This window comes from Penicillium cosmopolitanum (genome assembly GCF_028827165.1).
Source record: "Penicillium cosmopolitanum strain IBT 29677 chromosome Unknown utg000008l:1.0-4398992.0:1.0-4402845.0, whole genome shotgun sequence".
Taxonomy (NCBI): Eukaryota; Fungi; Ascomycota; class Eurotiomycetes; order Eurotiales; family Aspergillaceae; genus Penicillium; species Penicillium cosmopolitanum.
Window position 1 is genome coordinate 1,680,400 of NW_026622678.1, and position 24,553 is coordinate 1,704,952.

Below are 24,553 nucleotides of genomic sequence, written 5' to 3' on the forward strand. Positions count from 1 at the left end.
ACGAGGGGGGGAAGTGTCATGACGAGCGCGGAGTGAAGAGACGCCGCCGTCGCCTTTTGTTATCGAGTTGGCCCGTGCACGCGATAGGCAGGCGCATCGCGGGACTCCGCTGGGTTGGGCTGTTGACCTTTCGACATTCGCGCTTCACCTCCCAAAATAAACCCGTTCAACATTTTGCTGGTGCCCGCTCTGGTGATGGACTCACGATGGATATAGGTGACTATGATCCTGATCCTTTTTCTAGTGAAAGCCTCTGGAGGCTCTCTAGGTTCAGCATAGAGGCTCTACAGCCCTTGGAGTCTCTTCCATGGAACGCGGACTTGCCAGGTACGTATGCGGCTCAAACAATTGGAGCGAGTGGATTACCAATTGCTGATTCATCGTGTTTGCAGCCATCCCAAAGGCTTGCTTTCAAGGTGTACCAGACTCGACCGAGAAGATCGATCCGATATGGAAGCTCAACCTCTTCACGAACGACCTCCAACCTTCAGAGTCCGCGGACTCTAGCCTCGATCATTCATTAGACAACCTGTCTGAAGCACCAAGTGAATCAGTGCAGGATGCAGCACAAGAAGATGATGATTTGTGGTCATTGAAACACCTACAGCAGGACCCTGGTTACATCGCTCCATTGAAATCCTGGGAGAAATACCAGGATCGCGCGTTCGATGAGCCCATTTCCGCATATTTCAGTGAATCGGGTGCCAAGGGCTTCGATGCTGCAATTTCACACCAAGAGCAAGCAAAAGCTCACACTTCCACCCGCCTTGTTCGAGATGACATTTTCATTCAATCTCTGCTGCGCCTTGGGCTGGGATGGAACTCCTTGTTCTTCCGGTATAACAAGGGGAACAAATTATTCGAAAAATCCATAACAAATATTAGGGTCTCCGGACTGTCTTCCGCGGTTATGGATAGTGTCGTCTCCGAGGTGCTGCAGTGCGGTACACTTATGCAGTGGGTTCGTGCCTTTGCAAAAGCTCCAGTGACAAAGTCTAAGAGTTTATCCTCTATATTTACTCTACGAGGTGCTATGGCCGTCATATTATTTAACCTCGAGAAACAAGTTCTGGCCAATTGCAGCAACGTCGTGTCGGTCCTGCAGGTTGCCATGCTATTTGATCGATGTCGGGAGTTGCTAGGAGCCTTGGCTGACATTGTCGCTGCCGTGGAAAAGGCTTCATCGGATTCCGAAATTATTTCCGCAGTGATAGATCGGGCGGCATACTTCGCCCATAAATTTGGATGGATGGAGAACCTTTTGCACGAAATCGTGGTTCAGATAACGGTTCCTTGGCTTGGTTTCATTGAGGGCTGGATCGGTCTCCGGCCCGATGATGCATCTCTTAATGAGCTGTTAGCTAGCGGCAGAACCTTCGTTCAGCTCGACCGCTATGACGATCCCAACAAGTTCAGGAACGCGCCGACGCGCTTTGAATACAGTTATCGTGAACACCACATGCCCTCGTTCATTCCCCACGAGCAAGCAGAGTTGATCTTTGAAAGTGGGAGTAGTTTACGCCTACTCAAGAAATCACATCCTCACCATCCTCTTGCCAGACATGATGCCCTCGCTAGGGCTGGCAATCTAAATCTACAGTGTGCGACCGCTTGGACAGATATCGAGCGAATTCAAACAAGAGCCGACGAATATGAATCAAAACTTCGAGCGGAGATCTTGAAATACCACAAGGGTGAATCGTCGATACAGTCGATACAGTCGATGAATAATTTGCCCTTTCCGCAAAAAGCCGATGATAGCCCGGAGGAGGTCACCGAAAAGACCTTCCAGCTATTCGACATTGACGACAAGGAGCGTGTCTCGTCTTCCGCGATGGATCGCGCTGCATTTGCGAATGAAAATGTCGACCAGATGCTTCAAAAAGCCAGGAACCTTGATTCTGATCCTCTCAATACTGTTCACCGATTCGGCCCAGACTTGAAATCTGCGCTTTACTTATCGCTTGCACCTGTGGTATCATCACAGGCACAGCTGATCGATTTCTCCTGCCTTCATCATCTTTTCAAAGAACACAAATTGCGCCACCATCTCAACATGCAATGGCGATTTCAGTTACTAGGTGATGGTTCCTTCACTGCCCGTCTCACAAGTTCTCTGTTTGCGCCTGAAATGGAGAGCGGAGAGCGCAAGGCCGGCGTGGTGCGAAGTGGCGTCCATACTGGGCTGAGGTTAGGAAATCGTGAAACCTGGCCTCCAGCCAGCTCCGAGCTGCGATTGGTCTTGATTGGTCTTCTCGGTGATTGTTATTTTGGAGATACCGAGCCTGAAGACCCAGAGAACGCGCAATTGAGAGACAACGAGCTCCCGGGAGGACTGAGCTTCTCGATTCGAGACCTGACACCCGAAGAAATCAAGCGATGTCAGGATCCTAACGCAATTGAGGCTTTGGATTTTCTTCGACTTCAATATAAACCCCCCGAGACCCTCGAGGCCCTCATTACCCCGAGATCCCTGGAAAAATATGATCGCCTATTCAAACACTTGTTACGTCTTATCCGAATGGTAACGGTTGTCAAAGGACTGATCCGTGATTCCACTGCCCGAAATTCCCTTGCAGGGGACATACGAAATGTATTCCAAAAGTTCCGAATTGATGCTCAACACTTCGTCCTTGCGGTTAGCGATTATTGCTTCCATATCGGGGTCGGCTCTACCTGGAGGCGCTTCCAAGAGACACTTGCCAAAATTGAACGTTGTCTTGATCGCGACGACATTGATGGTACAATCGAAACTGCCCATTCTATCACTCATCTTCGTCACTTCCACGTCGACATCCTAGACCAAATGTTGTTTGCACTCTTCCTTAGCAAGCGACATGCCCCGGCTGCGAAATTGCTTGACGGCATCTTTGGCACAATCCTTGCCTTTAGTTCGCTGTCAAAAGCCGATGGCTTGAGCGGGCTTCGCCATGGAAATGAAGGCACCGTGCACCACTTGTACAGCGTGTTCAAAAAACAAACTTCCACTTTTGTTGGCTATTTACGAGGACTAGACACCGGGACGACCTCCTCGAAGTCCATGTCAAACTCAGGGGCATCCTTCTCCCTACAGAATGAGCCTACTAGTGTTTTCGAGCATCTCCGAATCAGGCTGGAGGTGAGGGATTACTACTAAAGTGTAAAACAAGAGTTTCACGACTATAAATTATGAGAATTCACGATTAACGACCAAGCAAACTTATGATCTTTACAAAAACAATGACATGTCTACTCATACCCCGTCGCTTCATGTTCTCTATCGCTGTAAACAAAAATGTCTCGGTCTAAATCCCAACAACCTTTAGAAACTCCTTTCAATGCTTAACATCAGACTGCCCAGTGGGCTATTAAAAGAAATGCAAACCCGCTTCTGACCAACCCTGGGCAAGGAGGATTTTCTTCGCAGATTTCTCTAATGCTTCGGGTCCACAAAGAAGAACCATGCTGGCTTCTTCTGGAGCAGCAAACTCTTTCAGCAGGTCCTCGGAAATTCGACCCCGACGACCTTTCCAGGAATCGGATGGCTTGGACAAAGTATGAACAACGGTACATTTCATATTGTCTTCTGCAACATAGTCGTCAAGCTCAGATCGGCAGAGAATATCTTCCTCCAAGCGATTACCATCCAATACCACGCAAGTGGTGGGATCTTGAGTGTCTTGCATGACAGCACGGAGAACTTGAAACACTGGAGTGATACCCGTTCCGCCACAAATCATCTTAAAAGAGCGAAGATTCCTCTCTTTCCCGCTGATCAAGACTCGTCCGTTTCCAAGATATTCAAACCGACCGGTCGGACCCTTGCAGTCGATTTGAGATCCCAAAGACAGCGTGTCGAGTGCCATGGTCATCTTGCCACCTGGAATATTCGAAGTCGGGAAATAAATCTTGACAAGTAGCTCCATACGCCCTTCCATATTCGTTTCAGAAATCGGTGTATATGAGCGGATGATTGCTTCTTTCTTGTTTTCTGGATCTTGCACTTTGATCATCAAGTGCTGGCCAATCGGTAGCCCCAACGTTTGCTTATCGTGCTCCAATTCGAAGACAAATATTTGGGTGTCCCAAGAGACATCGTTTTTCTCGACCAATGTCATTTTGGACCAGGCTCTTGACTGAAGGAAGTGTGGGCGTGGCTCATTTGAAACAGCCGTGTCACTGCTATTCAGGGCCTCTAGAGATGCCTTATCCAGGGTGCCGATGTGATAATCCGGCATCATTAATTTGGCAGTTTCGCTGTCTGCATTACAAGTTAGAATGCTGGTCAGGAGTAAAAATCGTCAACAGACTCACGAATTGCATTGAAGTCCTCCGAAACATCAAGTCCCGCGGATGAGGTGATGCTGATCGCTCCGCCAGGATGTCCTTCCAGGAATCCTGTGCCATCATACACCTCTCCATTGACCACAAACCAAGGCTTCTCACTGCTGCTGTTTTCTTTTAATTCTTGAAGATCGATCTGGCGATTCATTCCTTCTTTCTTCATATTTATCTCCTTCACAGGTTCCGGCTCGAGGGGCTTTTCGCCTTCATGTCGCTCGCCCCAATTACCATTGAGCAGATCTCCACCAGCCTTTTTCGCTTTTTCCATCCACCCACCACTTCTCGCTGGATGTGTAGGATGTTCGAACTTCAGCGAATTGCCATCTCTCGTGATTGTCACTCGAAACCATGGGTTGTTCATCATACCCAAGACCGACCAGTACATATCTCGTGGCTGAGTTGCCAAGGCTTCATCGACGGCCCTCACAAGCAGCGCATCACTACTTTCCAAGTCTGGAACAGGGATATTCAATGACCAGAAAGACCAACAGAAACATGTTTCTCGCCTCCACATGTCCACTTTACCGTCAAAGAGATTACCTTCCCATTCTCGATACTTGTCTTCTGCATATTCGATATCTGCGAGCCGCCATGCTAGAAAGGAATGTTTTGTTAGTTCTTCGCATCAGTCAAGCTTTTGACAATGTGGATCATACTTTTTCCTTTATTCAATGATATTTCAACTCTGGTAATCCGTCGACCTCCACCGGCATATGCGTAACCCTTTGCAGTATAAGTCGGACCAGCCGTGGCCAGGTCCAGCACCTCTTCATGCTCTGGAAATGCCGCAACGGAGTTGACATTCAGGTCATAGATGGCATATCTTTCATCGGTCCACCATTTCTTGTCTTCAGCAGCCATCTCAGGCGTCACCGTTGTTCTAAATAGCGTTAGTATGTTCTTCAAACCTTCCGTCGCGCAAACTTACGGTAATACTCGATTGTCGTTAATGTGGTACCAATTCTCACTTGGAGCTTCGGTAATGATGAGCTTTTTCAGCCACTTGACACTTCGCCCTCCGATTTGGCCTGGTACCACGGCTCTCAGGGGACGCCCGTGATCGGGTCGAAGGGGCTCTCCATTCATTTTATGGGCTAACATGATGCCTCGGTTATAATCCATAGCCCAGTTCAACTTCACGGACGTTCCATAGAAACCATTAGGCTATATAACAATCAGTCGCATTGTCTTAAGAGCTTCCAAAATACAAGAACTTACCAATTTATCGGCACCTTCCATACAAACATACTTTGCTCGACGAAGTGGCTTTGCACTGCGGATTAAATCCGCCATCATTGGTCCTGTGAAAAGAGCTGTAGAGAGGCCGGCTGGACCCCATGAGAAACCTTTGGATTTCCTAACCGTATTTTGTTCTTTTCGCCGATTACCTGCGCAGACAAGTGTGATTGGTGCGGTGATCTGATCATATTTTTGTAGAATCTCGCGGAAGTTCAGGACAATCGGGTTCTCCACTAGTCTATAAGATACATTAGTCTTGTTCAAATGCGAATCGACGTATACGCCATGCTGTAATTAGCTACTACCTACCCTTCGATGCTCAGCTCCCATGTTGGAATATCTTCATCATGCACTTCGGGTACTGGGCCGTGGTTTCGAACATAAAATAGTTCAGGTGAGGTGAGAAATCCTTCAAAAATTAGTATAGAGCACTCTAATTCTCAATGAGTAGGTATGTTCATACCCTCTTTGTATAACGCAGTGAGGGGTGGTTCGACATTGAAAGGATGTACACCCGTCAAGCGAATGAGACGCGGATCGCGAGGCACATGGCTATCCGGAGTTCCCTTGTCAACTTCTAAGATACTAGTCGGATTGACTGATGGTGGAGGTAACGGAATATCCGGCTCTTCTGGTGTTGGCAGATCATGAAATGTGACATTTGATCCCTTGATTGGGAACTCTGCTCGCTCGAGAGCTGTTTGCGTGATGGTCGTCATGTTGTTTATGCCACCAGTCCCCCACTTGGTTCGATTTTGACCGTTATATGGTAATAAAATCGATGGAAACGGGTTTTGAAAATTCAAATGCTAAGTGGATCAATTTTCTAGACCACATTGCTCAATTCAAATCTCATCGGATATGGCATTCTTCGGTAAGAACAGGCCCGGCATTAATCGCCCCACGAATCTATCAAGAACATCTCCGCGGGTGAGTAACCCCATGGAGGCCTGACGTGAGCACATCAGAATGAATAATAAAAATAAGAAGTGATATGTTTGGGCAATGACTCAAATCATCTGGGGGCGTTGGAAGACTCCTTATCTCTTTGCTTGATTATAGTGAGGTCGCTTAGCCTATCAGCGTGCAGTTGTTTTTATCAGTTGTCATTCTGGCGCCACAGCCACTCAGAGTTTAGCCAAGTGGATTACCCGTTGTCTAAACAGATCGTTCATAGGATCTCCGCGGAGGACAGTAGGACAGAGTTCGCTCTTATCGTACGATCGCCCTATTTCCCCCGGTTCTGTACTCCGTATCACACTGTGCGATCGCGGCGATGGCAACGATGGTGAATATGAGCGATTTGCCAATTCCCTTAAAACTGCCCAAGCAGCCGCAGTAGACATAGTGTAGCGTAATTTGACTTGCATCTCATCATCCATTATTTGCTCCCCCAGCCATGCCATCGCTGGTGGAGCTGCAACAAGGCGAGGGTTTAGGATCTGAATCCAACCCCCATTATGTTCAACGTCAGAAAATAGTGATCGTGGGGCTGGGGATGGTAGCAATTTCTCTGATGTATGTTTAAGTACATCAAAATTCCAAGTCTTCTGGTCTCATTCTAATTTGTGCAGCGAGAAAATTATCAAACAAGACACAGCCCGACGCTTCGATATCCTAGTAATCGGTGAAGAGCCACATGTCGCTTATAATCGTGTTGGGCTCTCGTCATACTTTGAGCACCGCAAAATCGAGGATCTCTACCTTGAACCGAAGGAGTGGGTGAGTGAAGAAAGAATTCAATAATGCCTTGGCAGCAATCTCTAATATGCACGAGTAGTATGGGTCATTCAAAGAGCGAGGATTCGACCACCACCTAAACACCCGCGTCACAAACGTCGACCCAGTCAACAAAACGGTTAGCACATGCACCGGAGATGTCATTTCCTACGATCTTCTCGTTCTCGCTACCGGCTCAGATGCGGTTCTTCCTACGCGCACACCTGGCTACGATGCCAAGGGAATCTTTGTTTATCGAACCATCAACGACTTAGAACGACTCATCGATTTCGCAGCCGACCACAAGGGTGAAACCGCAGTAACTGTTGGTGGAGGTCTGCTTGGGCTTGAGGCTGCCAAGGCGATGACCGATTTGGAAGATTTCGGCAATGTCAAGCTCATCGATCGCAATGAGTGGGTTTTGGCACGACAACTTGACGGAGATGCGGGATCTTTGGTTACTCGGAAGATTCGCGAGTTGGGCCTCGATGTTATGCATCAGAAACGGGTTGCTGCTGTGACGACGGATGATGACAATAATGTCACTGGTGTCACGTTTGAAGATGGGCAGCACATTGAATGCTGTTGTATTTGCTTTGCTGTATGTTGTGCTTTATTTTCTGAACAGAAGAACGCTGCTGACAGATTTGTTTAGATTGGCGTGAGGCCGAGAGATGAGCTAGGTGAATCGGCCGGTATTCTATCTGGTGCGAGAGGTGGCTTTATAATTGACGAAAGGTTTGTTTGTCAGTTCTTTTTGCACAGTTGATTCTAAAAATTGATGGATGCAGCCTTCGGACCTCTGTGTCAGACATATACGCCGTTGGCGAATGTGCCAGTTGGGAAAACCAAACATTCGGAATCATCGCACCGGGCATTGAAATGGCTGACGTCCTGGCCTACAATCTTACGCATCCTGGCGATGACCCCAAACGCTTCACGCGACCAGATCTTAGCACCAAATTAAAGCTTCTTGGCGTCGACGTTGCTTCATTCGGCGACTTCTTTGCCGATAGGGATGGTCCCAAGTTTCTTCCGGGCAAGCGTCCGTCAATCGCAGGCCTGGAAATAGACAAAACAGAGTCTCCTGTGAAGGCCTTGACATATAGAGACCCGTTTGGTGGAGTTTACAAAAAGTATATCTTTACCATGGATGGGAAATTTCTGCTTGGTGGAATGATGATTGGTGATACTTCAGACTACATCAAGTTGAACCAAATGGTTAAAGCCCAAAAGGCACTTGAGGTTCCACCGAGTCAATTGATCCTTGGGGCACAAAATGGGGGAGACGATAATGGAGATGATCTGTGAGTTAACCCACAGCCAAGCCTTTGAGCCAGACCCTGACCAAAAGACAGTGACGACACTACTCAGATATGCGCTTGTCACAATGTGACCAAGGGAGATGTTGTTGAGAATGTCAAAAATGGAACTTGCAAAACAATAGGAGAGGTCAAGTCTTGCACCAAGGCGGGAACTGGGTGTGGCGGCTGCATGCCCCTAGTCCAGTCCATCTTCAATAAGACCATGTTGGAGATGGGCCAGGAGGTCTCGAATCACTGTGAGTAATATGGCAGTATTGAACCAAAGGTTCAATTGCTAATTTAATTGATAGTGTGTAACCACATCCCATATTCGCGTGCAGATCTATACAACATTGTCGCCGTCAAGCAATTGAAGACTTTCACCGAAGTGATGCAAGTCGCAGGAAACAAGCCAGATTCACTCGGGTGTGAACTTTGCAAGCCTGCAGTTGGATCAATCTTGTCAAGCCAATTCAACCCCAACATCATGGATAAGGGATACAATGATCTCCAAGATACGAACGACAAGTTCCTTGCCAACATCCAAAGGAACGGAACATTCTCTGTCGTGCCTCGGGTACCAGGTGGGGAGATCACAGCTGATAGGCTCATAGCGATTGGTTCGGTCGCGAAGAAATATGGACTATACTGCAAGATCACTGGTGCTCAGCGAATTGACATGTTCGGTGCAAAGAAGCAGGATCTTTTGAATATTTGGACGGAGCTCGTGGATGCAGGCATGGAAAGTGGACATGCATATGCCAAGGCTCTGCGCGCAATCAAGGTATGTTACGCACACTTACTTATACTGACTGTACAACTCTGACCCGATGAGATAGAGCTGTGTGGGCTCTACGTGGTGCCGATTTGGTATCGGTGACAGCGTCGGTATGGCTATTCGCCTTGAAGAGCGATACAAGAGTATCCGAGCACCACATAAATTCAAAGGTGGAGTTTCCGGTTGCGTACGAGAGTGTGCGGAGGCACAAAATAAAGAGTGAGTATATTGAAATTCTTTCACCAAAAGAATCTAGCTGATGTGCTTCCAGCTTTGGTCTTATCGCCACAGAAAAGGGCTTCAATATTTTCGTTGGAGGCAACGGGGGTGCGAAACCGCGACACTCGGAGCTTCTAGTGACAGACGTCCCGCCAGAAATGGTAATACCCATCATCGATCGATACGTTATCTTCTATATCCGAACCGCAGACAAGCTTCAACGAACAGCTCGATGGATTGAGAATCTCCCCGGCGGACTTAATTACCTGAAAGAAGTCATTCTCGAAGACAAGTTAGGAATCTGTGCCGATATGGAGAGGCAGATGCAGGAGCTTGTCGATAGCTACTTCTGTGAATGGACAGAAACAATCAAGAACCCCAAGCGTCGCAAGGTTTTTCAACAATTTGCCAACACGGAGGAGAATGTTGATACGGTGGAAGTCATACAAGAACGTGCGCAGCAACGTCCCACCTACTGGGCCAAGGAATCCGCACAAGAAGATTTCAAGGGCCACCAATGGTCCAGCCTCTCCTGGCAGCCTGTCGTCCGAGCAGACCATTTCTCTGACGAGCCGCCACAAGTCTCCTCCGCCAACGTCAAACGTGGTGACACACAACTAGCAGTTTTCAAAATCAAAGGAAAGCTCTACGCTACTCAGCAAATGTGCCCGCACAAGCGTGCGTTTGTCCTGTCAGATGGTTTGATCGGCGATGATGATGCAGGAAAATACTGGGTTTCATGTCCCTATCACAAGCGCAACTTCGAGCTCAATGGAGACCAAGCTGGACGATGCACAAATGACGAGAGCATGAATATTGCCACGTTCCCCGTTGAGGAGCGAGATGATGGCTGGATTTACATTAAGTTGCCACCTGTTGAGGAACTGGATGCTATTCTCGGAACGGAAAAATGGAAAGTGAAGAAAGAGGAATCCGTTGATCCCTTCCAAAGAATGGATAAGAGATACAAGGGTATGAAAGGCAAGAAGGTGGCTAATGGCGATGCATTAAATCACTCTGCGGCCCAGCCTGCAAATGGGATCGATTGGTAATGTTGACACAATTAGATGGGCGTTTTTGGTGATATCGAAGGAGTTGAAGTCTGGGGGTCTTGATTTTATGAAGCTTCATGTATCGAATTTCTCGATAATCTAAATAATTTGCATATAAGGTTTTTGACAAACCAGTAAACATTCCGCTATTTGCCCATGGCATCTAGAACATTATTTTCGGTTAAAAAGAAAAGATCAACTGAGAAACATCATGATGATAAAAATAAATTAGTAACCAATACTAACAAGACATGGTCGCAATAGAGATCCAAGCCCTTGTCATGACCGAAATCAAAAATAGTATCTATTTGTGCGTTGAAAATATCGGCGGCGTAGTGTTTCATCGAAGACAGTGGCAGTGCAAACAAATCCTATTAAATTCCATCAATATATCTCAACCCTAGACTATTCGTGGTGCATTACTCCGAGTCAGAACTTGAAAGCATGAATAGATCTGACCCGTAATGATATCATGATAATAGGCCACGGGCTGCTTCAACGTCTAGAATCACCACATGAATGACCAAGGATTCACCAAGCCACTCAATTTCTAGATAGAAATTCGGGACTAGGCCGGACCATAGTGCTCCTGAGCTTATATGAGGAAAATAAGCCATGATTATTCACAATGCCGCCGCCGGCGGGAATCAAAGCCATATCACGACATCGGGCCGGGTTCCAGTCAAACCGAGCAGAATCACACGAATTGAGCGAGATGATGATGCTTTAAGTATTTCCGCGGAGCGTAGATCGATCAGAAAGACCCATAACAAGACCCACGATTTTCTAGAGTGAGAAAAGTGTAAACCGCTATCTATCTTTGGGCTGCGCTACGTCCAATGAGATGCGGCGGGTTTATCAACGTCGGATGCCTACTACCACAAGATGCGCACACAGCCCTGAGAAAGTGGAACACAACCCCAGATAATCTACGGCACTTGAATGGACCCTTAGAGATTTTATGCCAAATCATTCCGCGGAGATGTTCGATTTTGTGCTTATCGCTCTTCAGCACATAGTACATGACATTTGAGCCCCTTCGCATAGGCCCATCAAGGGGCCCACGGGGTCCAAGGTGGCCGTGCATCCCTTATCGCCTTTCCGGATCGACCCATGGGCGATGGCAAAAGTATGGAGTCTTCAGGGCCTGGCGTTAACGCTATGCTGTCAGAGACAGGGAGCTGAATCTTTGATCGAATCACGTTGCTTGGATACGCGTGCAGTGGTGCTTTTTTCTTTTTCTCGTAACCCTACGATATTTCCCGGGGTTTCTTGTTGATCGGTACATGCTCGAGAGCCTAGATACATGTGTCATAAATGTAGCTCCTGATATAGGAAATCAGTCAAGCATTGGCGTTGAGAATGTCTATATAGATGATGGAATTTGCCTTTATCCCTTGGTTCAAGTCTAGCTTAACACTCCATCATCTCACGAGGAACTTCAAGGACATATTCTTCGAATTGATCATATATACCTAGTTATCGAAAGAGTGAGACACATTTTCAACTCCGAGTCTCTTTACATCTACAGTCATTCAACGTCGTTTATCAACGGCAATGGCTGCAAACTTCGGCAAACTTCTGTTTGTCTCCCCAGAAATCCATCCCGGCACTCGCAAAGCAAAGTCCATTCCGGTCCTCAACCCATTCGATCAGTATGGTCGAGTTTTCTTCTTTTCATGGATGGGCTTCATGGTAGCATTTCTCTCGTGGTATGCATTTCCACCATTGGTAAGTCAATGATGACTCCTCGTCGGTCACAAATATTGCAGTTACTAATGCTCTATTCAGCTGTCCGTCACCATTAAAAAGGACCTCCATATGACCCAAGAGGATATTGCGAACTCTAATATTGTCGCTCTTCTCGCGACATTGATTGTCCGCTTGATTGCTGGCCCACTTTGCGATCGGTTTGGCCCTCGATTGGTTTTTGTAGGATTGTTGCTCTGCGGAGCGATTCCTACCGCGATGGCTGGCCTGGTTACTACACCTAAGGGGTTGATCGCATTGCGATTTTTTGTCGGAATTTTGGGGGGCACTTTTGTTCCTTGTCAGGTTTGGTGCACAGGATTCTTCGATAAGAAGATTGTGGGTACGGCCAACTCACTGGCTGGAGGTTGGGGCAATGCTGGTGGAGGAATCACATAGTGAGTCTTTCTTCATTCTTCGAATCGCCATTTTTTTGCTAACTTTATGGCTCTCCAGCTTCCTCATGCCGGCTATTTACGATTCCTTTGTCAACGACCGCGGCTTGACTCCCCATCAGGCGTGGCGGGTGTCCTACATTGTCCCTTTTATCATTATCACCGCAGTGGCACTGGGAATGCTTTTCCTTTGCGAGGATACACCTACTGGAAAGTGGTCAGAGCGACACCTGTGGGCAAAAGAGATGTCTTCTCCAGTCTCTCCCGGCTCCCCTTCAGATGGCAACATCGTCAACATCAATTCCATGCTTCCTTCCGCAAATCCGTCTGGTCCTCCATCGGTATACGATAGCACCATCGATGTGGAAAAGAAAGGGACACAATCACCCCGGATAAGCGACCGGGACGCCTCGGGAATGGGACAAATCCAGCTTCTCAAAAACGACACCGTTGTCACCCTTTCGCGGAAAGACGCATTCCGTGTAGCCTTCAGTCTGTCCACAATGGCCGTGGCAATTCCTTATGCTTGTTCATTTGGGTCCGAATTGGCCATTAACTCCATTCTTGGAACCTACTACTCCAAAAACTTCCCCACCATGGGTCAAACAGAGTCAGGTCAGTGGGCTGCTATGTTCGGCTTGCTCAATGTGGTATTTCGCCCTGCAGGTGGATTCTTCGGCGATTTGATATATCGCTACACTGGAAATATCTGGGCCAAGAAGCTTCTGCTTTCCTTCCTCGGTCTCGGCATGGGTGCTTTCCAGTTGGCCATTGGATTCTCCAACCCAATGAGTCAATCACAAATGTTTGGCCTCATCGCGGGATTGGCATTCTTCCTCGAGGCTTGCAATGGGGCTAACTTTGCTGTTGTCCCGCATGTGCATCCTTACGCTAATGGTGTCGTTTCTGGCATAGTCGGTGGGTTCGGAAACCTTGGAGGTATCATATTTGCTATAATTTTCAGATATAACGGCTCTGACTATGGGCGCTCTATGTGGATCATCGGTGTGATTTCTCTGGCCGCAAACTTGGCAGTCAGTTGGATTCGTCCTGTGCCCAAGAACCCCCTATTTGAATCGTGAAGATCAAATATACGTATTACGATAAATTTTAGATATTAATCAAGTCATGCAACTTTTATACTTGCCATTTAGCCTATATTCCTGGACCTACAACACTTTCAGTGCTAAAATTTGACGTTCAGCCAAACCCGGCATCCCGATAGTGGGGGACTTCGGGTTAGCACCCCCGAGAGACGGGGTAACGCTCTGGCGAAAACGAGGGGCAGCAGCCCCGGATACGTGGGGAAACTAGGGTCTTTCACTGACGAGTTTTTATTTTGTTCCCAGGTTTCTCTCCAATTTCTCACTTTGAACTTGACATCCTAGTTCAATTGTCTTCTCATTGTCGAACATTGCAACGATTATCCATCAAGTCTCTCGCTTCCCATCTCCTCTCGGCCCTTTTGTTTCCCAATTTCAATCTCCCCCAATACAAACCAAGTCCTAAAAATGGCTCCAGTCCGCCGAATCGCTCAAATCGTCCACCTCAAGCCCTCTGCTGTCGCTGCATACAAGGAATGCCACGCCAATGTCTGGCCGGAAGTGCTACAACAAATCAAGGACTGCAATATTAAAGATTGTACGGCTTCACCCTATCACTCTTTGCGCGGAATTCTCCCGGCTCAAGTTTACTGACGAATTCTTCGCATTATCAAGACTCCATATTCTTCGACAACGACCGTACCCTGTTCGCTACTTTCAAATACGTCGGCACGGACTTCGAGGGCGATATGGAGAAGATGCGGGCGAATCCCAAAGTGAGAGAATGGTGGGCTATGACCGATGGAATGCAGGTGAGTACATTGGGTCTACTCTATCTGGCATTGCAGTTTGCACAAGCTAACGTAGATCTCCGAGTTACAGGAGAGTCCCATTCCAGGTGCCGTGGGCAGTGCCGATGGACCTGGATGGTGGAAGGTATTGGACGAGGTTTTCTATAACGAATAAACAGGATAGATTAAATCAATATGCCAGTGTATATAGGATATCTAGAAGAGGAAATATGTCATCCGAAGAAATGATCTATCCTCTTCTGCCGGGTATCATGCGATGTACTTCCTATCCCTCCGCCGGCGCGACGTAGGCCTGATAGGTGGTCTTTATTATTAACAGCCAAGATTTTCATGGACCATCCGTGTAATAAGGCATCTGAGACAGTTTTCGATTGGACAGGCGTGCTTGTATTCGATTGCTCCTGGCTCGTATTGCTTGAAATTTGCGAAGGAGACCCCGAGCGCGGTGGTAATGGGGGAGGCAATGGATGCGAGTGTATAGACAGACTCATATATCCAGTATTTGACCAAGATGGTACCAACTGTGATGCTGGACCCTCATGTCTTGCGTAGATGCCGGGCTCGATGGAGATACTCATCGAATCGAACAGTTCCACAAGACAAGCCCACAGTACGCGAAGAAGAACGCCATGAGAGACGATAGCTATGGTGTCCCTTGTGCGTGTGTCATCAAAGAGCAAAGGTAAAACATGGCAGTTTAAGAATGAAGTGGCCCGTCGCTTCATTGACGCTGAGGACTCGATCTCAACATGTCCCGAGGGGGCAGCATCAGATGGAGGATTGGTATTAGATTCGGTTGATGGGAAGTTCTTGCGCCAGCGTGTGCCCTCCAAAGAACCAAAATCTCGTTCTCTTAGATCTGCTGTCAAGGTAGGCGTTAAAAGGGCACTATCTTCCCCGGATGGTTGGTGGCGACAGATTCCCTCTGCTGTAAGCCGGGCTCGAGTAAGGTCCGAGGCAAATATAGACTGGAAGCGGATCATACTCGAATCAAAGCTGTGTGCCAGACATTCTATCTGCAGTGTGCCATGATTCGTGAGGTTTGAATCAGTTGTGCCCGCCCTTTGAGTATTGTTAGGATATGCGATGTAGAACTGTTTGCACGGTGTTTCGGATCTTACCAAGCTCGTGTCACATTGTGTACCGTTTCCGCATGGCGGATGAGGTATATTTTCATTATTCATTCAAGATGGTCTTCAAGTCAGGAGTGAGAGAAACTTGTGATCGATTGATGTGCTGTATCCAAGAGCAGTCGATCACGTGCATCGGCACGGGGCTTTGTGAATGATCGAGTCGAGTCGAGTCTTTCGGACCCTGAACAGCATTCAACCGAAGACATCCATTTTATTTCCACAAGGCCCGCATACCAAAACTTAATATGTGATTGTTGCATTTACGATCTAGATTCCCGGCTACGATGCACAGCAGACACACAAATATGTGAGGGAACGAAGAGATTGCTTGGACATTGGGAGCGATTAGAACTGTGAAAAGAGAAAAAAAGAAATTGCCTTGTAAACACCGAACTAATAGCCCCATTGAAAAAAAAGAAAACACCCCTAACGTAACAAAGTGGTATGTGGCATGATCCATCAATCTACATCATCAGAAAAAAGAAACGCCGACTGGCAAAGCCAATTCCCTCATTAAATTTTTGTAGGAAACTTTTGAGCTTAAACAGCGGACCGAAGGACTCATCAGGATTTTTAACCGAGACAAGACGCTTAAGCAGCGAGCTCGCGGATCTTCTCCTGGACGCGAGCCTTGCGCTGGGCGTGGGTGAGCTTCTCGACCTTGTACTTCTTGGACTCGGCCTTCCACTGCTCCTTGGTCTTCTTGGAGGACTCATCCTCATCCTTCTTGAAGGGGTCCTCACGGATCTCCTTGTGGGCATCCTGGTAGATCTCCTCAAGGTCACCGGCATCAACCTCCTCCTCGACATACTTGATGAACTGGGACTTGAAGCGCTCCTCATCCTCATCGGCGAGGGTCTCCATGTACTCAGTGACGTGGCCACCGAAGATGTAGTTGCGGAGAGTGTCGGCGTCGAGCTCCTCGGACTCGATGTCGTAACCGGGGAAACGGCGGTCGGAGTGGGGGATGAGGATACCACCGTCGGAGGCACCCTTCATGGCACCGAAGACACGGTTACCGCTGGAGGTGCGGACAAGACCAACATCAAGGAAGGCCTTGAAGGGACGGCGCTCGCCATCGTCGGTCTCGACGGCCTCGGTGAGAGTGAACTCACCATCGGCCTCCTCGACACCCTTGAACTGCTCAGAGAGACCGAGCTTGGCAAGGGTGCGGCGGGCCAGCAGAAGACCGGTAGCGTAGGCAGCGGACCAGTTGGTCAGACCCTGGTTGATACCGTAGCGCTTCAGCTCGTGGGAGTAGGCGGAGGCGAAGACCTTGTCGCCGGAGATCTCAGAGTAGACGATCTGGGTGACGATGTCGCGGTTGGTGAAGCGAACGACCATGCGGTACTTGGGAGCATTGTACTTGTTCTTGGCCTGGGTGATGAGGCGCTTGCGAGCATAGTAGTCGGTCTTTCCCTCACGACGGCGGCGATACTTAGTCTGGTAACGACTTGAGGGAGGTTAGTATACGGTCGCACGAAATTTTCTTCACTTTTTCTGGATTTTTTTTTTACTTACCTGAAGTAGGCGTTGTTCTTGACAGTCTTGGTGAAAGGCTGTAAGAAAATATCGCGAGTCAGCAATTAGCGCTTCAGAATTTCGTCCGAAGCATCTTGCAAGGACCCGGCTCCGATCATGATTGGAGAGCAGGAGAAAAAATTGAATCGAAGACTGAGAAGGTATCTCAATCCTCGAGAATCACACTCACCATTTTGGCGGTAGTCGGGGTGCTGATGGTCGACGGATGGAAAAAAGGAACAAAGAAAAGTTGTGTGCGGCGAGTCTTTGTGGGGGAATTCGCTTAGCGGGACTTGCATCCCACTGAAAAGTGCGGTTGGCGACGACGGGTTGGCGGGTTGGCGGGTTGGCCACGACAGCCCCACTTGCAGTCATGTCTACTACAGTGTTTATAGACAGTATAGACAGTATTCAGTGTGATTGATTGATTAAATCCAATATGATAGTAGATAATCACAGTCTGCTGTTCTCATGTTCTTCTCTATACATCTCTAATAAATCAAGTCTACCCTTCCTAGTACCCCTCTCCCCTCTCCCCTCTCCCCCACCTATAGCCGCGCCTTATCCTCACTCTCCAACAATTGAAGACCAGTGATCCGCTCCAGTTCTTTGACAGTGTCCAGTGTTTTCCCAAGAGTAACCTTCACAGTCCGCAGTCCAGATCGCTTCCCCGCCTTCAAATTCTCACCAATATCATCAAAGAAGACGATATCAGAAGCCTCCGCCCCGGACAGACCACGCTTCTTAGCCAACCCATCCATTTCCCGAATCGCAGCCTCATAGATTCTAGCATCAGGCTTACGAAGCCCAGTATGCGCCGATGAAATGAAAAAGTCAAACTGCGACCGTACTCCCGTCTCATCCGTATTATACGCATGACCATCCGGGAACTTGACTGTATTCGAAAGAGCACCCATCAAGAATTTCCCCGATGCCTTCAATCGCTTCAAAGCGGGGAACATATATGGATCCGGTGTTCGGGACACCCTCATCATCTCCCAGAAGAGCCATTCTGCATCCACTTCGGGCAGAGGGGGAATAGTAGTAGACGGGCTTCCGCTGACCCCTTTCTTTTTCTGCTCTTGCTCGTGGAATTGCTTCCAGAGCGTCGGGTGCCGGAGATCTCGGTTGAATGCAGCGAAGAACTCGGCGTCCATCTTGATCTCGCCTCGTTCGATCTTGTGCCAGGCACCGTTGGGTGATGTTCGTGAGATGCTGAAGTTCACCCATCCTGGTGGGATGTTTTGAGAGATCTCGTAGTCCAGAATAGCTTGGAACGGAGACACAACCTGTGCTTGGAGTCAATATATATTTCTCGTAATAATGGCAGGTAGTACGGCGGTGTTGGCACTGGTGACTTACACAAACGCCGCCAATGTCGAAGAGAAGGCCGATCGGCCGCTTGTTCTCTGCCATGATCTAATGTACTTAAAGAGCTTGAAGCGTTATCGAGTAGGTGAATGGGATGATGCAGGGAATGGCGTGTAGATAGATGTGTATGAGACTTTGCGGAGGTGTAAATGTCCCTTCAAGGCGATCGCCAATTGCCGAGGTCCAAAAACGGTTGGAGGCCGAGGGAATGCCACTCGGGGGTAACTTCAACGGGCTAACTCTATGGTATATTCTTGGATTAGCAATCAAATAATATATACTTTTGAATGCATTAATTATTACCGAAATGCTGTATTTACTTTGCCTAACAAGGGACTTTAAACCAGTTCCATCATCGGCTCCGCAGCTCCCTTTCACCAACTGGCAAGTTCCTGAGCGGACATGGAAAAAGATGGGCCCGAGCCGGCATCAACTCCAGTCTTTGCTTTGGAAGTAAGTGCGATTCATAAACCAAGCGAGCGTTGTTCATTTTATCAAATGAGGTATTTGCTAGAAGTGTCACCGCTAGATTATTCATGGTAAAATGCAAAATCAACTTCGTGGTAGTAAGATAGACTACCGATATCGGAACAAGGATACAAGTCATAGGGAATACATAACCCATCAGAAGGATACATCATTCAAATACATCGTGAAATAGACGATCACAGTTCAAAGAGAAAAATATATACAGATTGATGATGAACGCTGTGAAACATGGTCGGATAGCAGTACCGAAGGGGGAAGGAGGTAAAGCCAAAGAAAAAAAAAACATCAAGAGGTATGTGCGGGTACATCAGTTGCGTGCGCCCGAAAGACACAAAACATCAGATGATAATGAATGTATAATAATAGTAAGATAGTCCGGGATCGAGACCAGGGACCAAACGGAGAGTCAAAAGTTAAGACGAAGAAGGCGACTTGCTTTCAGAGGTCTGACCCTCCTTGTCAGCTGCCGGATCGCCAGCACCGGATAAAGCCATTCGAAGACCGCTATTAATCTGAGCTGCGATCTGCGATTGCTTGAATTTCTCGAAACCCTCAGCATCTTGTCGTTGGGCTGCCCAGAGCTCATCGACCGTGTTGCCGAGTTTCTCAAAGGCTTCTTCGGCCTGGGCGCTGTCGAAGGGCGACTGGGATTGCTGTTCGTGAAGACGCTCCAGCTTCTCCCTGAGAGCGACGAGATGGGACTGGTCATCTTCGTCAACCTCGCCCTCGCCCAAAGATGGGTTTAGGAAATCACGGCGGAGATTTTGGCCGAGACGATGGACGTGGCCTTCTTCTGAGGTCATGGCGCGAGCGTGCAGGGAGGTCATTGAGCTAGTGCGAGATAGATGGATGGCGTATTGGTCGGTTTCCTCATCGTCGACAGCATTTTCATTTTCGATCATGCTGCTGGTCAGATTGCTACTGAGGGCACCGGGGCCATTGGCGTCCTCGCTCGAATGTTGAGAGCCGGTGTCGGGCGCAACCGAGGTAGGTGCTGCTTGGGGGAGACGGGTTTCGGGATATTCATCCTCGAAGCGCTGGATCATCTTATGCAAGGTGAAGTCCAAGAATTGAAGGCGTCCTAGCGCAGGGTTAGCAGGTGCGATTTTGACATCTTGGTGAAACAGGGAAGCTCACTATAGTTAGCATCGTTACCAGCTCGGTCCTCGCGGACAAGGGCTGACTGGATACGAGTGCGAATGTTACGTGCTGACTCCAACAGATTCTTCGACATATCACGGGGTCTCTTGGTGACAACGCTTCGAGACTTGCGGCGTCTCAGGGTGGTCGTGCCACTCGGAGGCAGAGATAGGTCACCGCCAATTTCACCGGCCTGCTGGTCCAAATTACCAAGACAGACACCCAGGGCCTTGACGACACCAGTACCACCAATAACATAGTCTTCATCGGGAGCTGGTTCGTCTTCTTCGTCACCGCCGACAATTTCCTCTGTGCCGGGGAAGCCCGCATGTCCCACAATGTGTTGCAGGATCTCTGGCACCGGCACATCTCTGGATTGAGTGGAAGAGATCGTCTCAGACAGTTCTTCGGCGATGGCACCGCCCTCAAGGTTCCGCAGAGATAGGCGACAATCTGGGAGGCCAGAGCCTTCACAACTTCGTTGTTCTCCGCGGTCGGAATCTCGATATCAACGGCAATGATTGTCTGCGACACGCGGACAGCGGCGAGCATCGAAGCATACACTGCGCATGCTTCCTCTTGGACCTCGGGATCTGTACCAGAAGCCAAAGAGACAATCTGAGGATTCTCCAGGATACTTAAGTGGCAGAGACTTGGGCATTCGGGGAGAATCTCGGCAAGGCCAATAACGTTATCCGAAGTGAGGGCTACATCAGCCAGATGGATCCGCTTCAGAGAAGGCATCTTGGGGAGGAAACGTCGGAATGCACCGATAGAGCTCGGTTGGACCGAGAACAAATCTCGGTTGTGGGAAAAGTCGATGAAGCGTAAGTTATGAAGCCGGGTGAGGGCCTGAAGCAGCGGACAGATCACCGATGGGTTCAAGGAGCAGTCCGCAAGACTGAGCGCATAGAGTGGCAGCTCGGGTTCGATGGCCTCTGTGAGAATATCGATATCATCCTTAATGATATTTCCTCCCAGGTCTAGACCTTCGCATTGGCCAAACTTGAGATACTCGATTACATGTCCCAGACTCTCTCTCGTTAGGCCGTTGTTCGCAAGACCTAGTCGGCGCAGCCCCATTTTCGTAGCGGCCTCACATATCCTCTTGACCTGCTCGCTAGAAGGCTTGCATTCACTCATCAGAAGCTCTTCAAGATGGTCGCCACTGAAACGTTCAGCAAGAGCGTCCGCGAAGACATTGCAGACATCGGGCTTGGTCAACGGCTGGGATGACCCATCCGGTGATGGGACCTGGCATTTGGGGAATGGAATTCCAGAAATATCGATTGCCTTCAAAGATCTGGACAAATGAACAAACAATCCAATATGGCGCCATCCCTCGCGGCCGATCTTGGTATTGCCCTTGAGTGACAGTTTCTCCACAACACCCCATCGTTCGCCCTTCACGGGCGGCGAATCCGCTCTCCTAGCGCGTCTTCGCCGAGACCGCATTTGTTCAACTGTCTTCGTGGCAAGCAAAGCTGCCAGAATAGCTCGAATAGATTCATCATTCAATGAACAATTTTCGAGAAGAAGTTTTCGAACGGGAACGATCGCAAGCCAATCACTGAATGTTGCAATATCTTGCGTTGTCATAGGGAAATTACTGAGGTCGAGAGCCGCGACAGTTCCGGGAGATTCGGCGAGAGTCGACGAAGGAGAGGAAATCTCATCAACCACTCTTTTGAGAACCGGTGTTTCTCGTAGTTGACAACATCGGCGGTAGATCCGAACTGGATCTGTTGTAGGATGGCTTTGAGTCTTGGGGCGGCTTGTGGCGTTTGCTGGTGGTCGAGTTTCGTCATCTTCCGTGTCGGCGGAGAGTTGCAAGGGTATTGAGCCATTAGCAACGGCTTGTCTCCGTTTGCGTTCTTTTCGTTCCTTCCGTTCCTCCTCCGATCGTTTCTTCTTCTCTGCTTTCCTTGACGGATCTTTGCCTTCGCCGTTGGGCTTCGCATCTGTAGCGGGTGTTGTGCTAGAATTGTTGGGCTCGGAGGGGACGGGCTCCGCATTTGGTGGGCTGCTTGCTTCGGTAGGTGGAGATGGCGATGGCGATGTGCCCTGAGCAGATGCAAAATCCTGAGCCAGAGCCGGAGCCGGGGTATCTTTCTCAACTACTGCGGATTGGGGCTCTTTTGGTGCTTCAGCTTCCTGTTTGCCTTGCTCCTTGGCCGCCTCGGCCTTCTTAGCCTTTTGGCGGTGCGACTCGGGGAGGGGTTGGCGTAGCTGGTTAGTGGGGGGAGCATCTTCATCGGTGTCTCGATGAGAGATACCCGCAATCTCCACGTCTACACAAAATGCGACTCGGTTCAGTTTAGATTGGTTCAACTCGGAAATCTTGCAGCGCTCTCGGTTTGGATCCAAATTCATCACTCGGCGAGGGCAACACACCCCGTTGGGTGGCAACTTGGGCAGTCCACCCGAGTTAGATGAAAACTTGCGCAAAGCATTGTGAAGGAATGAGGGGCCTTTGGGTGACGATGAGGTGAAGGGACTTTGCTCGTCCTTCTTCTCGTCCTCCTTGTCCTTTGGCGAGTATGCTGCCCCAAATGGATTGTGCGCATCGAGGGGAGAGGTGGTGGTTTTGGGGCTCGCCGGTGAGCCCTTGAGACTTGACTGAGATGGTGGGGTTGACCCAGAAGAGAACTTTGAGCTCAGACTAGAGATCCATGAATTTCGCCGTCCGCCGACTGGTTTCGGAGCACTTCTCTGCGATGCTGGGGATGGGGTAGCCGGTAGTTTCGGTTCGGCAGTTTTCTCCGGCACTGATGGTGGCAGTGGCTTTTCCTTCTCCTCTGGCTTCGCGACAACATTCTCAGTATCTTTCTTCGGCACGGAGTTTCCTGAGGACGGTGGGCGTGCTGGGCTACTGTTTGATCGTGATCTTCGGTGTGGTTTGGATGATGTGGCGGGCGTCTCCTTTTCGGTGGCAGTCTTGTCGCTCAAGGCCGACGATACAGATTTCGTACGGGAAAGATGATCTGAAAAGAAGGACCGGTCAGATGATAGCTTCACACTGGCCCTCGGCAGTAAGTTGCAGGAAGTTCCGCTGTCGGTTCCGAAAGACGGGGCTTGGGGTAAAAGGCGCTGGGGCAAAGGACTTGCCTTTCTGTGAGTGATGGAGCCAGCTCACATCCACAGTTTGAACACTCTCCATGTTAGATTGTCCTCACTTGGACTTCCCAGACCAAATGGCGGCGAGGAGGGGGAGAGAGGGGGAGAAAAAGAGCAGGGTGGACGGGCTGATCAAAAGATGTGCCGCTCTGTGGCGCGGAATGTAGGTCGAATGACTGGATAAGGCCTAGATTGGATGACGCATAATTGGCTGATCCCCCACTTCCCACACAAGTTGATTTAGGTAAATAACAAACGGTCGGTTATTTCGCAAGGGTCAATTCCCAGTCGAAATAGTGTAGTACTGTACTCGTAGACCAAGATGGCGGATACGGTGACGATCAGGAGTTCAGCTCGGCTCTGCGACCGGGGCTGATACGTTGTTCCGTGGAGAGGGTGGAGCACAAGCACGACCTTAAAGGTGGCAAGGTGGATAAGTCGCCATGAATGGTTGGGTGAATTGCATGGTGTAAGCAGGTTGGGGGGGCAAATGGAAATACAGTACGGAGTATGTAGAATCAAGGATGAGAAATCCTTCCGGGGAAGAAGATGGGCAGTAACGGGGATGTGGAGGATTAAGCATTGGCCATGACATAATACGGCAGAGACACACGAGATACTACACCCATAAGAGAAAACGATACGATGTACATCAAAGGAGTCCTGAAGGGGTCCACTGAGTCCACCGAGTCCACCGAGTCCACTCTGAGGGTGTCACCAGCATTTATTACTGGTCATTCCGGGGACGCTGATTGGAACTCCGTTAAACGGGGCCATTTTTGGGGTTTTTTGGAGCGACTGGTCACTAGTCTCTCTTACCTGAGGTAGTCATCATCCACTATCCATTCTGGGTGCTCACCAACTCTGGACACATTTAAACCACTCTGTACTCGTACTCCTATCGAGGGAAATGGTAATCTGACTGAAACCATTTACTGGTATATTTTATGCTGATTCAATATGTATGATGATCGGTGTGTCCACTATAAGGTAACACAGCCGGTTCCGGGTATCTGCAACCGGTGACCAAAAAAGAAGGAAAAGAATACAATAGACCCCCACCATAAACGCCTCCCGAGTAGAACCGGAGGTAAGGAAGTGCAAAAAGGTAAAAACAAAACAACGCCGTCGAATATTATGCATCACAAA

General features: G+C 48.9%; 9 protein-coding genes across 9 annotated transcripts; 4 read left to right on the forward strand and 5 right to left on the reverse strand.

Annotated features, from left to right (window-relative positions):
• Window positions 1-206: 206 nt before the first annotated feature.
• On the forward strand, window positions 207-3,136 carry N7509_007198 (tubulin gamma complex associated family protein; the record flags this gene model as incomplete). Its single annotated transcript, XM_056631835.1, has 2 exons — window positions 207-327; window positions 393-3,136. The coding sequence occupies 2 exons, from the start codon at window positions 207-209 to the stop codon at window positions 3,134-3,136; spliced, it is 2,865 nt and encodes a 954-aa protein (XP_056487386.1).
• A 211-nt stretch (window positions 3,137-3,347) lies between these two features.
• Window positions 3,348-6,281, reverse strand: niaD (nitrate reductase NiaD; the record flags this gene model as incomplete). Its single annotated transcript, XM_056631836.1, has 7 exons — window positions 3,348-4,240; window positions 4,294-4,917; window positions 4,980-5,203; window positions 5,252-5,487; window positions 5,542-5,800; window positions 5,872-5,971; window positions 6,026-6,281. The coding sequence occupies 7 exons, from the start codon at window positions 6,279-6,281 to the stop codon at window positions 3,348-3,350; spliced, it is 2,592 nt and encodes an 863-aa protein (XP_056487387.1).
• Window positions 6,282-6,961: 680 nt separating this feature from the next.
• Window positions 6,962-10,634, forward strand: niiA (nitrite reductase niiA; the record flags this gene model as incomplete). Its single annotated transcript, XM_056631837.1, has 9 exons — window positions 6,962-7,080; window positions 7,137-7,284; window positions 7,343-7,882; window positions 7,937-8,019; window positions 8,073-8,588; window positions 8,640-8,842; window positions 8,897-9,369; window positions 9,425-9,582; window positions 9,635-10,634. 9 exons carry the CDS (start codon window positions 6,962-6,964, stop codon window positions 10,632-10,634), a joined length of 3,240 nt encoding a protein of 1,079 aa, XP_056487388.1.
• Window positions 10,635-12,191: 1,557 nt separating this feature from the next.
• N7509_007201 (MFS transporter) lies at window positions 12,192-13,860 on the forward strand (the record flags this gene model as incomplete). The annotated part of the gene is made up of 3 exons (XM_056631838.1): window positions 12,192-12,365; window positions 12,426-12,781; window positions 12,840-13,860. 3 exons carry the CDS (start codon window positions 12,192-12,194, stop codon window positions 13,858-13,860), a joined length of 1,551 nt encoding a protein of 516 aa, XP_056487389.1.
• Window positions 13,861-14,289: 429 nt separating this feature from the next.
• On the forward strand, window positions 14,290-14,787 carry N7509_007202 (L-rhamnose mutarotase; the record flags this gene model as incomplete). The annotated part of the gene is made up of 3 exons (XM_056631839.1): window positions 14,290-14,419; window positions 14,497-14,633; window positions 14,704-14,787. The coding sequence occupies 3 exons, from the start codon at window positions 14,290-14,292 to the stop codon at window positions 14,785-14,787; spliced, it is 351 nt and encodes a 116-aa protein (XP_056487390.1).
• Window positions 14,788-14,845: 58 nt separating this feature from the next.
• On the reverse strand, window positions 14,846-15,810 carry N7509_007203 (phosphoglycerate mutase; the record flags this gene model as incomplete). The annotated part of the gene is made up of 2 exons (XM_056631840.1): window positions 14,846-15,695; window positions 15,755-15,810. The coding sequence occupies 2 exons, from the start codon at window positions 15,808-15,810 to the stop codon at window positions 14,846-14,848; spliced, it is 906 nt and encodes a 301-aa protein (XP_056487391.1).
• A 547-nt stretch (window positions 15,811-16,357) lies between these two features.
• N7509_007204 (60S ribosomal protein uL18) lies at window positions 16,358-17,480 on the reverse strand (the record flags this gene model as incomplete). Its single annotated transcript, XM_056631841.1, has 3 exons — window positions 16,358-17,219; window positions 17,288-17,325; window positions 17,478-17,480. The coding sequence occupies 3 exons, from the start codon at window positions 17,478-17,480 to the stop codon at window positions 16,358-16,360; spliced, it is 903 nt and encodes a 300-aa protein (XP_056487392.1).
• Window positions 17,481-17,835: 355 nt separating this feature from the next.
• Window positions 17,836-18,703, reverse strand: N7509_007205 (uncharacterized protein; the record flags this gene model as incomplete). The annotated part of the gene is made up of 2 exons (XM_056631842.1): window positions 17,836-18,576; window positions 18,650-18,703. The coding sequence occupies 2 exons, from the start codon at window positions 18,701-18,703 to the stop codon at window positions 17,836-17,838; spliced, it is 795 nt and encodes a 264-aa protein (XP_056487393.1).
• An 857-nt stretch (window positions 18,704-19,560) lies between these two features.
• N7509_007206 (putative cell wall biogenesis protein Mhp1) lies at window positions 19,561-23,447 on the reverse strand (the record flags this gene model as incomplete). The annotated part of the gene is made up of 4 exons (XM_056631843.1): window positions 19,561-20,228; window positions 20,285-20,711; window positions 20,762-23,377; window positions 23,424-23,447. 4 exons carry the CDS (start codon window positions 23,445-23,447, stop codon window positions 19,561-19,563), a joined length of 3,735 nt encoding a protein of 1,244 aa, XP_056487394.1.
• Window positions 23,448-24,553: the final 1,106 nt, after the last annotated feature.